General features: G+C 45.3%; 1 protein-coding gene across 1 annotated transcript; it reads right to left on the reverse strand.

The window, feature by feature from the left end:
- Nucleotides 1-1,089: 1,089 nt before the first annotated feature.
- HMGB1 (high mobility group box 1) lies at nt 1,090-8,426 on the reverse strand. The gene is made up of 5 exons (XM_066175960.1): nt 8,264-8,426; nt 5,322-5,484; nt 4,897-5,042; nt 3,759-3,933; nt 1,090-1,736 (listed from the first exon to the last, which is right to left on the reverse strand). The coding sequence occupies exons 2-5, from the start codon at nt 5,469-5,471 to the stop codon at nt 1,560-1,562; spliced, it is 648 nt and encodes a 215-aa protein (XP_066032057.1). The 5' UTR covers nt 5,472-5,484; nt 8,264-8,426; the 3' UTR covers nt 1,090-1,559.
- Between the last annotated feature and the right edge of the window lie 9,493 nt (nt 8,427-17,919).

Genomic DNA, 17,919 nt, shown 5'->3' on the forward strand with positions numbered 1-17,919 from the left:
TGTCCCCCAAACTGGTAAGCAGGTATATGTGAAAATAGTTACAGCTGCCAGCACTTGAAGTTTTACTAAATATGCAAAAAACCCCTTAGCTTTGGTTTTGGAAGAGAACTGTATTTGACCAAATTAGACATTGTTGGTATAACCATAAACATTTAACTTTTTAATGCAAAATTTAATAAAATGTACTTTTCCATACAACTATATTTAACTTAAAAATGGGCAAACATCAAGAGTGCGGTATAAAACCTAACAGGAAAAATACATCTTATCTCATTTTCAATTTGAGACAATATACAACTTTGTTTAAAGGGCTAAAACTAGAATTTCAAGAATACAAATATGAATTTACATAGATTTAACAAATAATAATGGTACCATTTATAGAAATCTTAGAAAGAAAAATCATTTCTTGTGGGCCCTTTGCTACCAGGAGTCTCATGGTATAAAGCCCGTGGCCATCACCACACCTGTCACCAAAAAATAATATGGTCATTTCATGCTTTTAACTTTACACATTTTAGGTACGCTCATCACTCCCAGGTGTTCAGAGATTTACAAATATAACTTCCATTACATGGTAACAGAGTCACACCTGTAAATTTCTCTACACCGGATGGACATACACTCTTCCTATGGGTCCTTCTAGGACAAAATTTAACATTCCCTCCCTCCCCACCCCCCAAAGTATTTAGTTTCTGTAAAATTGAACTCTGTACTTCTCAACGCTCCAAGACTGGTAAACTCATGCAACGCAATAGAATATTACATTTCACAAAAATCTGAACAAGTATCCATTTGCTGAGATTGAATTTTTGTTGTTTCCAGTTATGGAAGAATATTTTCATCATATGCCTATATATTTCTTTTCTTACCCTATCATGATAATGCAGGGTATGCAGATCAAAGCTTTGTTTATCAGCTGGTTATATGAAAGATGAAAACTGTAATATTCCCGTGATCCCAAACGGGCATTCAATAAAGCAAAAGATGAGTTCCCCTCAAAAGAAAAAAAAAAGAAAAAAAAAAAAAAAAAAAAGAGAAAAGAAAAAGTATGATTCTCAAGGGCACCTATTAAAAGGACAACAATACTAATAAAAAAAAATTTTCGTATTTACTTAGAAGCATTCAGAATGTCAACAAAACAGCTGCAACTTTTTTTCTTCCTTTTTGCAATTACAGAGTGGTATTCAGTTAACAGAACAACAATTATTTTTATGATGCATCAGAGACAACTGAAGATGAGAAATGAACTACATCCCCGAATATAACTAAATTTGTGCTGTGCACCAACAAGAACCTGCTTTATAACTCCCATGCCAATTTACAACCCCCACACTGTACCAGGCAAGGTTAGTGGCCATTGAAATACCACTAAGGACAGGGCTATCTAAAGACACATTCGGTAGTGTGTTAACTATACAAAAAAAGAGACACTGTACAGTTTAAAAACAAATCTTACACAGCCTTACATTTCAATTTTTTTTTCTTTAAAAGGAGTGAGTTGTGTACAGGGGGGTTAAATGCTTTATAGACAAGAAAGAAATTGCTCTAAAAGAGACTTATTCATCATCATCATCATCTTCATCCTCCTCTTCTTCCTCCTCTTCATCATCTTCATCCTCTTCATCTTCGTCCTCATCCTCCTCCTCTTCCTTCTTCTTCTTGCTCTTCTCAGCCTTGGCAACTACTTTCTTGCCTCCATCAACCTTCCCTTTGGCCCGGTATGCAGCAATATCCTTGGAGAAGAAAAGCAGGAACAATCTCTCAAAGATTTAACCAGGCAAGAGGTCTGAGCAACCTCCACGGAGCACTTGTGGAAGCAGTCACCCAGGTACCTGCCCCTTCTGCACATCCACTGGGGCAGGAGCAGGAGCTGCGGCTTCAGCCCTGAGGTGAACTGGAGCCCAAGAAATGGGGAACCCTCTAACACAGAAATTACACTGGCATGCTGCTACACACTGCTTATGGCTGCTAAGGAATCCCCATTGTTGGGCTTCTGGGAACAGGCCGGGAAGGCTGCTGCCTCTGATGGTAAAGGCACAGCTGAGCCCACTATCCCATAAGGAAATGAAGTAGAGAGACCTCTTAAGGTCCCCTTCTAGCCCTACCTTCTACAATGCCCGAAGAAACGCACAGGAAAACCCTTGTTTGAGGCACTAAGCTGGGATCAGGCACCCAGAAAACATCAGAACGACCCAGCCTAACAGCTGCAACATTATGCCTCAGCAGAGAGCAGTTAGACTGAACTCTGCCTAACAGAAGTTTACAAAATAAAAGGCATAAGAACTTGATTAAAGGGTAGACAGTGCCACCTTCAGCATGCAATAAATTTATTCTAGTTGTTTGAAACACATAAAATTCAGTTCCTGTTACAGGGAAGTCAAAACTGTACCTGGAAGGCACAGTCATAAAAGCAGTTAAGACTTCCTAACTTTGTGCCAAAACAGTAAAACAATTAGGCAGGAGAACTGATCTATGAAGCTTACACACACCAGCTACAGAGAAACATCAACGCATTTACACAGGTGGTCCAAATCTTCAAATATTCCCCACCTAACAAACACTACACCACTAATCTTACTGCTCTCTTGGGCTCCCTTAAAGCTTAGCAGAAATTTTGAGAAGATATGATATCCACTAAGTCAAAGGCCAAGCAGTGGAATAGCGAAGATTACTACAACCTTAAAACCTCACATGTAAGTGTAAGATATACAGACATTACTACTTAAAATTTAAATAATATCTGCAAACAAGATTAATAATTCTATCATTTAGAAAACATCCAAGTTGCATTGGCTGTGTGTACAAATTACCAGGAAGCTGTTCAGAAAGCACCATGTGGGAAAGCTCCTAGAGCTGCAACTCCTCTTAGGCACATCCAGGGCTCCAAGGTTCCACCTTGCACACTACAGTGCAAAAATTTTGAACCTGGATTTGTTTGCCAGCAGGAGAAATACCCAAAGGAAGGTGACAGCTCACAATGGACACAGGTGCTGTCTGTATATGCCAGCTATAGGTGGTTGCTGACCCCTTGTGATGCATCATCAGAGGATGGCAACGTGCATCCCTCCCCTTCCCCTGGCTTCCACGTATTGAGATGGGAATCTGCCTCTAGTAATAAAACCACGTGTAGCACAATCCTGTGTGCACAACAGAATTCTACAACTCCAATTATGATGGCAGGGTTTAGCCTTAATAATTTAAAAAACTGTGTGACAAGCTGCTTCTTATGCATAATTAACCAAATTCATTACTAGAAAGGACATGGACACTAAGTAGGTCCAGGAAAAACACATGCCTAAAACTAGCATCTCCAGGAATACATTTTAAAAATTATCTATGTGTATCACTTATCCTAACATTCAAGGATGCTCACCAGTATGTCCAAAATTAGGGAGAACCAGTTCATCCCTTACCAGCATTACTGGTAAGCATTACTTACTGCTACCAACTCAACTCGAATTCTGCTGTGATCTACAGCATTAGTAATGATACAGAGCCCATGGCATTTATTAATGCACCAGTGAGAGCTCAAAATTACAGACAAATGCAAATAGTTCAAGGTAAAGGATTCCAATTTAGTGTTATTCCAATGAACCATTTACTCCAGTATACAACTTTTTTCAACACACCTAATGAAGGATGCCATTAACATATTGTAATTTGCAACATCAGGTATCAGGGTACACAATAAGGAAAAAAACTGTCTATACTGAGGTCTGACCTCCTCAAACCATCTCCCTAAATGTCAGTGTTACCTTTTCATACTTCTCCTTCAGCTTAGCAGCCTTCTTTTCGTAAGGCTGTTTCTCGTCTGCAGCGGTGTTGTTCCACATCTCTCCCAGTTTCTTTGCGACATCTCCAATGGACAGACCGGGATGTTCTCCTTTGATTTTTGGACGAAACTCAGAGCAAAACAAGAAAAAAGCCGAACTACAGAGGAAAAATAAGAGAAGATTATTTAAATTTTAGACTTCCCTACAGCAGCAACTTTTGGGATCTTTGCTACTGTTCCTTAAGAGCATTTTGGAAAAAGCACCTAAAAGTGAGACAGATGTTGGTTACAATGGAAGGAGTAAGAACTGAACAAGCCACTTTGCAAACTCAACGCACCCTTTTCTCTCAAATAATGCTGTACATCTGGTCCCATATTTGGCAGGATTCCCAGACAGGCAGATTTTATATACCAGAGACAGGGAAAAGCTTTAGACATTGGAGTAAGTGAATGATACTGGGGCAGCAAATGTTACGTCAAAACTGTTAGAGGTGGGAGGCTGCAATATTTGTTAGGAAAGCAGCATTTCCAGACCACAGCATCAGCCCAAGTAAGAACATCAGCTTGTAAGGAAACCTCCCTGCCCCTTTCAGCATTAGCTCACTTTAAAACACACACATAATAAAGTACTGGTGTCTAGGAGGAGATGAATTTGAAGCCAGTTGTCATTATGGTGTGGCTAAAGTTTGAATTTCCCAAGCTGGTTTTGAGGAAGATCACCCCTGTTCTGTGCAAAAGCCTCAAATTTTAAATTGACTGCCAATCTAAAATTCTGCTCAAGCCAAAAGGTGATGAGAGCACGGCCTGCAGTACTTTACTGCCATACTACACTGGAATTATCCTCTTAACAGACATTAGAAAAATCAGTCAGAATCACACATAGTCTATTTTTGCATCTACTTTTAAAGGCTGTCATTACTCCAACTTCGATATAGGGACAGCTTACCTGAAAATAAAAGCTTAGCATTCATAACTAAGACTTCAACCTATCTTCACACTACTGGTGAGGAAGATCATGTAGTCTTGCATTTCTGAAGCTCCTGGGTAAGATTACCATTTCATAGATACACACCACCGTGATGGTCCCAAACAAGACAACCTAAAGCTAGGAATCTACTTACGGAGGCCTCTTCGGTGCATTTGGATCCTTGAACTTCTTTTTTGTTTCCCCCTTAGGTGGTACATAGTTTTTCATTTCTTTTTCATAACGAAGCTTATCAGCCTTTGCCATATCTTCAAACTTCCCTTTCTCCTTAGAAGACATAGTCTGGAAGGCAATTAGAACCACAGAATACCTCAGAAGGGACACGCAAGGATCAAAACTGTATTCAAAGGTTCAAAAACATACCAAAATCCATTCCAAAATTTCACCTGGGGGAGCTAAAGACAAGACAAGGACAATGGATAGTTACCACTCATCTTACAACTGCACTTCATACTTACCCAAAACCTGAGCTTCTCAAGAAATAATTCACTATCTTGAATGTTATTTCACAAAAAGCAGTCACTGAAGGTTTTGTGGGGTTTTTTTAGCACCTATTCCTACCTTCCATCGTTCTGAGCATTTTTTTGAGAACTCTGAGAAGTTCACTGATGCATCTGGATGTTTCTTCTTGTGCTCCTCCCGACAGGTTTGCACAAAGAAGGCGTATGAAGACATTTTACCTCTCGGCTTCTTAGGATCACCTTTGCCCATTTTTGCTGATTTTCTGTAAGGAAGCAAATGAGACACCTTAAAAATTTCTACTTTCAATAAGTCACAACCAAGGATCATGCCAAACAAGACCTGCTGGAGCAGTACTCTGATATCACACAATGGGAAAAAGATTCTCTTCTGGAAAATTCACTGAAGATTTCTGTCATCCCTGTCTGAGGTGACCTGGATGCAAGCAAGCTGAAATCTTAAAGGGCCTTTAAAACGTGCATTTATGGTCTCCTGCAAACAAGAACTATCCTTCCAAGCAATCTGAAGGCAAATACTGCAGTGGAGACTGCACACCATGATTATTACTGGTGTACTAATCATATGCTTGGGAAGAATAAACTCTACTGAAAGGAGGGAAAGAGTACTCAAGCATCCCATCTCAGTGGCCTTCTGGATTACTGCTTTCTTTTTACAGCCCATGTTTCTACCTCTTCCTTGTAAGCTCTGGGTGCTTATTTACAAAATAGACTTTTTAGTTATTTTCTATGCCATATGTTATGACCCATCTTTATATGTACTGCAAAAGCCTACTCTTTGCAGGTATACCTTGAAATACAGGAATGAAACAGCTCACTTGTTCAAATATATTATAACCTACACAGAGAGAAGCACAACATTTACGTACAGCCAGCAGAGCTGTGCTCAGCAAGAGCACTATCTGACACTTTCAGGGACTGAAAAATACGTTCCTGGAACTTTCACACCCAAGTCAGACATTCGGAGTATTTCTTCAGAGCTCCCTGGAAAAAGTCACTCGCACCCTGACAAGCTCTGTTTTTCAGCACAAATTAAAAGAAGGGGGGGGGGAAAAAGCGTGAAAGGGAGAAAAAAAAAAAAAAAAAAAAGGCAGGCCGTGCCTGCCCGTGTTGCCACAGAAGCTGTATTTCCTATCGGTTTGGCGGATAGACAGAAACAGATTTCTGCTCTGTGACTAAACACGTCCGGTTTGAAGTTTCTATCAAGTAAACAAGAGGGCTGAAGAAGCAGAAGCCGCTCCTGCCGGCCATGGAGACGCTCCCGGCGCAGCGGGGCGCGGGGCTCGGCCGGGCTGGGGCAGTGCCCGCGGGGGCCGGCGGCTCTGGGACACGGGGCGGCCGCGGGCAGGGCTCGGCACCGCGACCCCGGGGCCGGCGTTTAAAAGCCTCCTCCTTCCCGCCATTTTGGACGCTTCCCCTGTGAGGGGGGCAGAGGAAAACTTCACAAGTCCCTCAAGAGACCTGCTGGGGGTGGGAGGGAAGGAAGAAAAGAGAAAAAAAAAGGAGAAAAAAACCAACCAAACAAAAAACTAGTCCTGTTATTAGGGAGAACATGTGTAAGTTTTATTCCGCGTTCAGGCAGAGACGAGCACATGCCCAGGAGCCGGACACCCACCGGGGTGCGGCTGCCCGCAGGCGGCGACCCCCGGCCCCGGCGGGACAAAGCGTTCTCCCGCCGCCGCCGCCCCCGTCCCCCCGCGGCGGGGGGGGGCCGTGCCCATGCCCAGCCCTGCCCGCTCCGGCCGCCATGAGGCAAGGCAGCCCCGGCCTGCGCTCCCTCCCTCCCTGCCGGCCGCGCCGCCGCAGCGGCGGTGTCGGCGGGAGCGGCCGCCATGGCGCAGGCTCCTGGCGGAGGAGGTCACCGCCGCCGAGCCTCCTTCCATTTTGTGCGCCGAGGAGCAGAGCCGGCCGCTCCCCACCCCCCCGCCGCCACCACACCCCCCGCGGCCGGGCGGGGCGGCGAGCCGGGGCGGCGGGACCCCCGCCGAGAGGGGCCGCGGCGGTGCCGGGCGGCGACCCCCGCCCGCGGGGGCGGCGGTGGCAGCGCAGCCCGGGCGGCACGGAATGGCCGCTGTGGCGTCGCCCGCTGCCGCCGCCGCGCAGAGAACATGGCTCCTTCCTCCCTTCCCTTCCCTTTGTGTGAGCGCGCCGCTACCCTGGCGCACACGCTCAGCCATTGCAGCCGGGGGAGGGCGGGCGGGAGACGGGGGGAGGTGGGTGGGAGCGGGGGGGAAGAAGATGGGGGAGACTAGCGCGCTTTCAGCGCCTGCCCAAGCCCCGCCGGCGCGGTAGAAGCCCCGGCGGGGAGCCCCCCGCTCGCTCCCTCGCCTCGCCGAGCTGTGCGGCCCCGGAGCCGCCGGCCCCGCGCCCGGGCGAGCGGCGGCTGCTGGAGAAAAAAGTTCCCCCGAACTGCGCCCCCGCCCGCCCGAGCGCCTCCTCTGCTGCTCCGCGCCGCTCGCCTTGTTTTCTCGCTCGCGGCTGCCGTCAGCCATGTTACAGCCGGGCGGCCGCGGGGCCAGCAGCGCCCCGGCCCGCGCCCCGCTTCCCCGTGCTCCCCACCGCCCCGGCGGCGCAGCGCGGCCCGCCCGGAGCCCCCGCCGTCCCGCCGCCTGCCCCGCCACCGCGGCGACGGCTGCGGCGAGGTACCGTGTAAGCGGCTTACGGCGGGGCACGGCGCGGCCCTCGCCCCCCGCGGCGGGCGACCCCCGGCCGCTCGCCCGGCTCCCTTCGCCCACCTCTCTCTCCCCGGTTCGGCTCCTTTGCCTCCCGCCGCCCCGCTCTCCCGAAGTCGCCCGCCGCCCCCGCCCCGCCCCGGCCGGGGGGCTCGCCGCCCGGGAAAGGGTCTCCCGGGCACAGCCCCGCTCGCCTTTGTGTACGGGCGTCCGAGCCGGCGTTGCCCCGCGCTCCGCGGTCATGCAGCGGCGGCGGCGGCACGACGGCCACCACCGGCTCACCGCCCGGCTGCGAGCGGGCGGGCGAGCGGGCGAGCGCGCCCGGCCGGCCCAGCGGCCCCCGGCGCGTACTCACCCGTGTCAGACAGAGTCGGCACGCAGCCCTCGCTCGGCCCCGAGCCCCAGAGACGCTCCCGCGGCCGCCCGCCCGGCCCCAGCGCTGGCTGGGTCGCTGTGCAGCCCGGTGCACCGCAATGGCTGAGCGCGGGATCGATACGCAGCCTCCTCACACTCGCGGCGCTGGTAACATTACTCTCTGCACAGCCCCGCGCCCATTGGCCGCCGCCAAGCCGAGCGCCGCGCCGATTGGCCCAGGCGCTCCCATTGTCCTGACCAGAGCGCGCCGCGGGTTGGGCGCGCCGCGGGACACGTCACCGAGCAGGGAAAGGGCGCGCAAATATAAAAGTGAGCGCAGGGAGCCGCGCGGCGGCGGGGCTCGGAGAGTGGCGGTGGCTGCCCGGCGCTGCGCTGCTGCCTGCGAGGGGACCGGACCCCGCCGCCCCCGCCGCCGCCCCCGCTGCCCCGGGGGGACCGCGGCGGCCGCCCCGCAGGGAGGAGCAGGCCGTCGTCGCCCCCCGCCTCTGCGGCCGCGCTGCCCAGGCGCGGAAGCCGGAGCTCAGCGGGGAGCCGAGCCGAGCCCGCGTGTCTCCGCTCCTCTTGGCCCGTTCCAGCCGGGGCTCCCCTCCGCTGCCGCGGCGGCATGCGCGGCTGTGCCCCCTCCCCGAGGGTGGGGGACGTTTGTTTTGTTTTGCTGTTTCGTGGTTTTTTGGGGCTTTTTTTCTTTATTTTTCCAGAAGTGGCTTCATCACCTGTATGAACAACAGTCGGAAGATACTGGCCTTCTCCATAACCTCCTGGGTGACAAAGAGCAGTCCGCAGCGGTCAGGCAGCGCCCCCCAAGTTCTGAGCGGTGGTGCAGATGTCCCGGCGCCGTCCCGGGCAGACTGGTGCAGGGGCGCGCTGAGCCACACCTCACCTGTCCTTCGCTGCTGCTCCTCTCTCTGCTTTTTTATTGTCACTTGCACCTCAGGAGGCTGCGGTACAGGACTAGCGAACAGGAGAAATACCCCTTAAGAGTAGTTTCGCTGTTCACACTACTTAATTGGTGAAAACAACGCTGGGAGGAGCCGCTGCCGTGAAAAATCCAAAACCACTGATCTGCCCCGAAAGTCAAATGTCAGCACACTTGCTGTAGTAACACCGACTTGAGTGAAGAGAGGTATACATTGGTCACAAATATTCGAGTGTAAATAGCTGGTTTTGACACCTGCTTAATTATCACGCTCTCTCAAAATCTATCCATGGAGTTTTGGAAGGATCTGTGGTCTGACACACTGACAGCAATGGTTTTGCAAGGCATGGTGCTTCATGGAAGGCAAAGATCCTTCTAAATAACAACCCTAATTCCAAAACGGCCTCATTTGTGAAGAAGTGCTGGTAGATACATGAAGACAGTGATTCTGCTACCTGAAATCATGCAAAAATACATGAATAATAAGGAACACTAGAGTTTCTGTCTCAAGGAAAGTGTTTGGTTTTGGTTTGAGTTTTTTTCTGATTTGCATTTAAAGTTTAAAGCTTTATATGGAAGAGAAGAAAACTGTAAAAATCACTAGTATTTATGTGGTCTAGTAGGCAGAAGCTGATAGCTTTGCACATACTGAACTTTTAGGTTTCTTCTGTGAAAACCAAACCTGAAAGGAAAGCAAAGTAATGCTTTTATTTCTTACTCTTGTCTAGAGCTGAACCTTCAGTAAAAGGCAAGCGAGGAGAATTTGATTACGTGACACACTCTTGTAAGGGCTTTCCTTCATCTCTGTTATATGCTCAGGCCTGTACAGGTTTGCATATTTCAGTTGGTTTCTTCTGCAACCCTTGATGACAAAAATACAAAAGAATTCACTCATCAGTTACAGACAGTAGGATTTTTTACGGAAGCAATATATGTTTCTTCTCTTGTTCATGCTGTGCCACATCCCTTCTGATACTTCACAAACATGCCTTCTTCTGCAAACCTCATTGAAGTTCAAATCTGTTTTAAATTACACTACACTAGACAGGTGCAGTCACTGAGATCACTTAGATAACACAAAACACCTTTGACTTCTTGCACATAAGCCTTGCCCACAGAACATTCGGGTCACGACAGCCCAGTATGACTGCTCCAGGAAAAAAAAAAGTATGTAGCTGCAGAGGAAGTTTCAAAACCCCTGTTTAGTAATTTTGGTGTTTTGCAAACTAGGGTATACTTTGGGAAAAGACACACAGATTGGTTGTCATATTGCAAAGCAAGAGTAAAACTAGGATTTCTATTAGATATGCGTTTTCAAATACTTCAATTTTTAGGATACCCATCATAGCTACTTACTTGGAAACCAGTAGAAATGTTTGTAAGGAGCTTTTTGGTTCAACTCCTTTTCCATGTAAGGCAAGCTTATCTTGAAAGGAAACATCAGCTATACATTATCAACCTTTTTTTAAAGCATCCGTTTGTTCTCCAGTTTTCTTTAGAGGTAACAGAGGAAGGCCTCTCCAAAGATAGGACTGTTCTTCTCAACAATGTTTTGCTGAGTAGGAACAGAAACGTTCCAACTGAATGATGAAAAGCTTTATTAAAATTTTCCTTTCCCTTCCTATCATCCCCATGTAGCTCACACCCAAAGACTTCTAGCAAACATGAGCAAGGATGGAGAATTCCAACAAATACAGACTACTTGGTTGGCAGTGGAGCCTGACAGAGAGAGAGATGCAGAAATCTCATTCTCCCCCATTCCCAAAATAACTGTGAAACACACTGGTGACACTACTCTTTGATGAAGCCACAGTATATAAAGAACCTTAGAAAATTTCTGCCCACTTTAGTGCTGCGGTTACTGACAGAGGTGGGAAAACACACTTGCATCAGTTCCAGAAGTCAGAGGATGTGGGGCAGCATACTTCTCATGGGGCAGGAATGTGGTTCTTCCGTGCCCCCATCTTCTCCTGCAAAACGTGTGTTCTGTGAAGGACACTGCTTACTCCCCAGTGGGATTTGGCAGGAAAGCAGATGATTTCATAGCTTGCTTTGACAAGGAAGAGATTCAGTGTCATCACGGGACCTCCAGATTTTGTCACTCTGTCCTCCCTCCTGAGGAATAAGATCATTGTTTCTTTGGGTCAAAATTACTAGACTCTTACAGTGAAAATGCCATAGTAACAACTAGCTTGTCAGTCAAATCCAAAGCTACTATTAGGCTATTTTTAACAAGATCTGAAAGCCTTTCTCAACAAAAAAGTTACATTTTCAGCTCAAAATGAGAGCAAAACATCTGTGGAGACAGGGCACCTGGGCACATGTACTTCTGATGGAGCTGCTGGTAATGTAGACTGTCACTGTTGCTTTTGAACACTTCCATCCCTACAGTGGGCAGGGTTTTCGCAGCGTATTTGAAAAAAAAAAGCCCCGGCCATATCTGCCCTTTTCCTGAGGCTGCAGTGCCAGCCTGTGCACAGCCCAGATGAACACAATTCTCAGTTGCTTATTAGATGCAGACTTGCAGCCAATCTTTTCCTCTGGTGTCTTATGTGAAATCTTCAGGAGATACAGTTTAAATATTTCCTTAAAGTCATTTCTGGAAGAGAAAGGCTCAGTTAAAAGGAATGAGAATCAGCATGTCTGCAAACAGTATCAATACATGGAACCTGATTTGCTTTACCTTTCTCTTTAGATTTGCTCACGTTGTGTCAAGCAATCTGCATAGGCTGCTGTCCCTCTTCTATCAGTGAGCAGGATTTCAAGTGGCTTTTTGTCCACTCCCCATGATGAGTGGCTGGGTGACCCAGGCATCTAAGTGCTAACTGTGGAGCAGCGGCAGACAGGCAAGGTAACCTTGGCTGGCTAAAGGCAGTGGTCTGGGAGAGGCAGGCAGGGAGCAGGGATGCCACCGGAGCCACTGCAGCATTTTCCTCGCCAAGCTTCACGTGTGAACCAGCTGATTTTTGTTGACATGTGAGCCCTGAAGACAATTCCATCATTTCTAGAGCTGATACATTCTTAAATCAGGGTCAGTACTTACACAGTGCTTTTATCCACAAAATGGGTAACATGAAAATTTGTACACTTTTTGTGGAATTAGCAGATGTATGGCAAAGTATCCAAGTAAACAGATTTTCATAGCAAAAGCATATAACCACACTGTTCAGCTCAGAAAGATGGTGAAGATACATCAGTATGGACTTTTCCTCTGATGATCAGTATACCATGAACGTTTTTTAAAGTGAATATGTGTATAGAAAGTAACCATTTTATGGTAAGATTAATAGATTTATGAAATGTGATTCCTTCAGCATCTTATTCCTTATGCATAAGTACATAACTTCTTTAAGTGCCTCTGTGAAGCTCTCAATGTGCAGTTTCAGACAGATGGAACTGTGTTCAGCTTCAACAGCAAAAAGGAGTTCAAAAAATGTTCTTTCAGGACTATACTATTTCTGAAATCGCTGACCTGCTGAGATGCTTGCTTTGCTGAGAACACAACATGCCGTGCGACATCCACTTATCTCTTCAACTTTCTGGAAACACGGCATCAAATATTCAGTCCCCTCCAAAATCTCCAGATCATTTATGTATTGTACACTCAAGCCTACCACTGAGATAACAGTTATCAGCTGCTTCTAATAAACCCAAAATGCTGCTGTCCATCTTAGACACTGCTCTAAAGGTTAGTACTCCATCTACCTCACTCCAGTCTAGAGGCGGGTAAGCTTCTGATGCTGACACCATTGTTAGACTTCTACACCTGAACAGACAGGATTCAACCAAGCCTAAGGTGATGAAAAATACCTGAGATGCCCTTCCTTCCTATTTTATCCAGCCCAGAAGATTCAACAGGATATGCTTTCTCACAGCCAGGACTCCTTCAGACAGACCTCAATGCTCCACGTCAAACTGGAAAGATTCCTAGAGCTAGGGTTAGTACTGAGACGGAGCTACTATTTCCTTATCTACATGTTATCTGAAAATACACAACATATAAACATCACCTGACCCATACTCTGATTCTTCATACGGGACTGTGACACAGACTAAAAAGGCATCTGCTTCTGGATATGAAGATGACACCCTAATGCCAACACAGTCCCTGATATTAGAAATCCTAGCACAGTCTTATTTCCACATGCCAAGAAAATAATGTGAATTTATGGGATGCTGATATGCAGAGAAACAGGATGCAGCACACACCACTCTATCTAGTAACTACCCAGGGCCTACTGTGGATGTAGACTGCATACAAGCACTTACAGAACTGCTGGAGAAAACAACCATTTGCTCACAGCTTCAAAAGGGGAACTTGCATAGTTTGACAGGGCAGTCTTACCCTTTTGCTGAATACAGCCAAGGGTACGTGGGTGTCACTTAGTCGTGTCTGTCTCATCCCTTACAATGCAATGGAGTGTTTCTCATTCAGTCGAGGGGTTATCCAACATAGTCAGGAACTTTATAAACCTGCTAACTTCCCCTGGAGATATAGTGCTCAAGGAAGACTACAAGTACTACAAGTTATCAGCGTATACCACTCACTAGAGAGGGCAAAGAACATATCCTGGAAGAGCAGAAGCAGCCTCAAAAGACACTTATCCTTTCTATATTTCTCTCCTTTCTGTCCCCCTTTTCTTCTCTTCTTTTGTCCACACTCCTATGCAAAGATAAGCTGAAAAATGCATTCTAGCAGCTGTACCTGCCCACCCAATAGTCATCAGTAGCATTATTTAATGGGAAAGTAATTTTATTGGCAGACCCCCCTCCCCCACTTCCAAATTTGTTTTCCAGTATGCACTGCACTGCACTGCGTGCTGCATTGGTCACACATCTACCATTATATGCAGCCATAGCAATTTATTACTGGTTCAGGAAGGAGGATCACCTCTTAATTGGTTGTTCAGAGAAAAGAAGTTGTTTTAGTATTCTCACAAAGACCATCTCCAGCTTCTATCATCATAATCCTGTTTCTTCTACTATCTTCTTTCCCAGTGATGTCATCTCCTTATTTAATGGCTCTACTCCAAGATTTCTGAGACTCAGAAGAAACTGAGGCAACCTAGGATGTAATAAATCACATACTTTACACTGACTAAGCCTGTGATACCAAAAAGCATTCAAGGGAATCCCCACTTCTCTTGCCTTTTCCAACAGCATATGCTTGCCCTGTAAGTTCATCATTGCACGGGGACGACTTCTACCCCAAGCCACCCAGTGCTACCAAAATCTTATTAACAACTTTTTCATTAACACACACAAACTTGTAGTCTAAATCTACTTACCTTAGTACTTTCTTAACTAGAAGCCATTTCACTTTCTATTCAGTTCCTGTTCACCTTTACTTCTTTTCCATGAGTTTTAGAGGATTGTAAGTCTCTTGCATTACTTTAAATCTCATTTCTCCCTCATTTACCATGTTTCCATGAACTTTCGTTTTGCTGAAACAAATGAAGACCCTTGTGGAATATGCCCCAAATTTCACAGAGAGAATGCTGCCACAATGGCAAGACACATTATTTTCAAAGTCAAAACTCAAGTCAGTTTGAACAGAAAGTCAATGGGGTGACCTCAAAGTTTTGTCAGACACAACGTTAGACAAACTTGCATTAAACTAATGCGCAGCACCGAGAGTTTAAACAGTCTGAAGTTGAATTTAATGAAAATCTGATGGTTTCCAGGAGGGATAAGTGTGGGGCTGGGAGCGCAGATTCAATTCAGATGCCTATATGCATGATATGCATGAAAGTCATTGGGTAGGCTGAGATGTTTTGACCAGACAGGCATCTGATTAGTCGCCTTCGTGTAAATTTAACTTAACCTTGTCCTAAAGTATGAATGCAAATCAAAATAAATAGCCACCCTTTTGGAAAGAAATACTGAAGCAGTCAAACTTTCAAGAGCTTCTTTGAAGCTCTGGATTTTGATTATTCGAACTTTTATATTACTTAATAGTGACAACTTTTATAACAAAAGGAATTCTTAATACTATGTTCTTTCTTCTATTTTAGCATAACAGATCACATAACTGTTTTTGGGTTTCCAAATATAAGCAAGTGGCTACTTGTAAGATTAAATGGATATACGGGATATGTATATTCACATCCACTTACAGTCTCTATTTCCAGTGACCCACAACAGTGAGTTATTAACAAACATTTTTCATTCAATCCTACAAAATTTCTGCAAGTATGGACTACTATGCTAAACACAGCACTTAAGTTTTGATGTATTATTGTTGATTTACAATTAAAATTATTTTTATTTTCACTTCTAGCTCCTTAAAAACCTTAACATAAATACTCTTGGCATCCCTCCTGCACACCCACTCTTGCTGATTTGTGGATCACTTAAAAACATTCTAATATTTTTTAAATCATCCATCCTTTTCTGTCCTCTAATAACTACACTCAGATGTATAGACATAGGCATATTAGGTTGGGTTTGTTTTTTTTTTTTTTTTAATCTGACCTTGCAATAACATCAATTTCTAACCATAATAACACAAGAGAAACTAGAGAAGTAATTTTACTTCTGTGTAGGTGACTTGTAACACAGTTTTATGGATAGGAAAGAACCACAAAAATGATCCAGGAATGTGAAAAAATAACAAGAACCCTAAAAAGCTCAATCTGTTTAGCTTTTTCTTAAAACAAACAACAACAAAAAAAATTTGAGAAGTAACTTGATTACAGGGTAAAAGCACCTTCCTGGGGAGAAAATAGTGAGTCCTAAAGAGCTCTTTAATCCATCAGACAAGGCAAAACAAGAATCAATGACTGGAAGCTGAAGGCAAACAAATGCAAATTAAATAAGGTAGAAAATTTTTAGCAGCAGGCATGATTACTACTTGTATTATCCTAGTATCTGGAAGCCAAATCATGGATCAAGGCTCCGTTAAGTGCTGGTAAAAAAACCCCAACCCCAAACCAAAAGAAGACACCCAAAACACAGAAAAAAACATTGATCCCTGCCAAAAAGGTTACAAAAAGCACTAAGATGAAGTAACATAATAAATCAGTGATAATATTATCTGATATGACAGGCAGCAGTTTCAGGCCATGGTTTCACAATACAAAGTGTTGAGTTGGGATACAAACTTAAGGTGATTCTGCTTATCAAGACTGTTTTGTCCAATTCCCACCATTTCTCTACTCTACTGCTATGAAATGTTGAAGACTGATCCTTATTTTAAAACAAAATCATTATTAAATCAGGGTTTTCATTTTTATTCTGCAACAAAATGCCAGTGAATACTTTTGCAAGTATTTTGTTTTTTTATGAATTTCACTGAATGGTGTGACCAAATTTTCCCTAACAGTATTCCCACCAGTCCTTTCTACAGAAACTTGCTGCATTACTTGTGAGAAAAGACTCCTTTTGCAGGTTTTTCTCTGGGATATGCAAAGCTTGAGATTGTTTTGTTTTCCTCACAGCAAGTCACTAGGCTTGGTGACCAAATCTCAAGCACCATCCATAAAGTAGACATCAACAAAACCTGAAACTCATACCATGGTCTGGCAAGGTTTCTCTGAAAAAAACTAAATATGCTACCAAATTCTAACATAAAAGATAACAAGATGAGCTTGTGTTCCCAACACAGGCTCTGGCACTGGAGCCTACACACACATCCTTGGTAGCTTACAAACACAGTAGGCCACTACAGCTTGACTGGGAAGAAGATTATAGGTGTAAGCCAAGAGCAGCATTTTCCATTATTAAAGTTTTTGCCATTTTTTTGTGAGATCAAGGATCAGAAGGATAGCCCCTGAAATTCATTGTGGAGAGAACAGGGAGCATCTCTGCTTATTTTTCAACAGGAAAACGTAGGAGAAAAACCCACCTTTGATTTCTGTTTCTTGATTTAAATTATTCGCAGACTACAGCAACACCCCCAATGTCTATTGCACTGAGAAGCTCTAGAGGAGCTATTTTTTGGGGGTGGGAATGCTGAAGGGAAAATAAAAGCTAAAGAGCTGGGGTCAAAACTCCACAAATAGTCCCTGAGACTTGGAAGCAAATCGGACATACCCATGGTGTTAAGCAGCCATCCTTGTTCCTTCCCTTCCTCCCTGGAGGTGGCCAGCCTCCTCCCATCGGCTGATGTTCTGTGTTTCCCTGAGCTGGATATTCACACTCACATTCATGTGCTAGAAGGAAATGAATTACAACCAGTTCTAAAAGCTTTCATTTTTCTCTTGTTCCTTGTTAAAAACACTTCGAGCTATAATAAGTGACATTAAAAGAACACTGCTTCATTGCAAAGTTTAAACACTTAAGAGCCTTACTCTGTGGCTTTGTGCACTGTGCTGAATTTTTCCACGGGACTGCGGCCGCTCCATGTGTGCAGGACACAGCTCAGGAAGTGAATCAGGGCTGTGCATCAAATTAGATTATTTATTGGTTGGTATACGTGTTGTCTTTAGGAGTTAACCCAAGAACAAGACAGAACTACAGGAAGACAGCAATGGGCATGTGGTTAAGACAGTTGAATGCCACACAGATCACTCAGTTCTGCCTCCGCCTTCACCAGCAGCCCCCGTGAGCAAGGAGCAAGTCAGACCTCACACCCTGGCAGATGGCCAACCAACCTTGTCTTCCTCATTTTCTAGGAGTCCAAACAGAAGTACCTTGGGCCTTTCACATAGAAATGCAAAGCAGATGATGATAATGGAAGGTTTGGGTATTGAGGGAAAAAAGGAGCTGGAGGCACAAGG

The sequence above is a fragment of the Chamaea fasciata genome, unplaced genomic scaffold (genome assembly GCF_029207755.1).
Source record: "Chamaea fasciata isolate MVZ Bird 193981 ecotype frontalis unplaced genomic scaffold, bChaFas1.0.hap1 SCAF_2, whole genome shotgun sequence".
Lineage (NCBI taxonomy): Eukaryota > Metazoa > Chordata > Aves > Passeriformes > Sylviidae > Chamaea > Chamaea fasciata.

Bases quoted from the DNA above. Each gene is read 5' to 3' on its own strand.
- HMGB1 (XM_066175960.1), bottom strand. From the start codon at position 5,471: ATGGGCAAAGGTGATCCTAAGAAGCCGAGAGGTAAAATGTCTTCATAC. The intron at 5,043-5,321 runs GTAGGAATAGGT...ATTGCCTTCCAG, and splicing joins AATGCTCAGAACGATGGAAG to ACTATGTCTTCTAAGGAGAA. The intron at 1,737-3,758 runs GTAACACTGACA...TTCTTCTCCAAG, and splicing joins TGAAGGAGAAGTATGAAAAG to GATATTGCTGCATACCGGGC.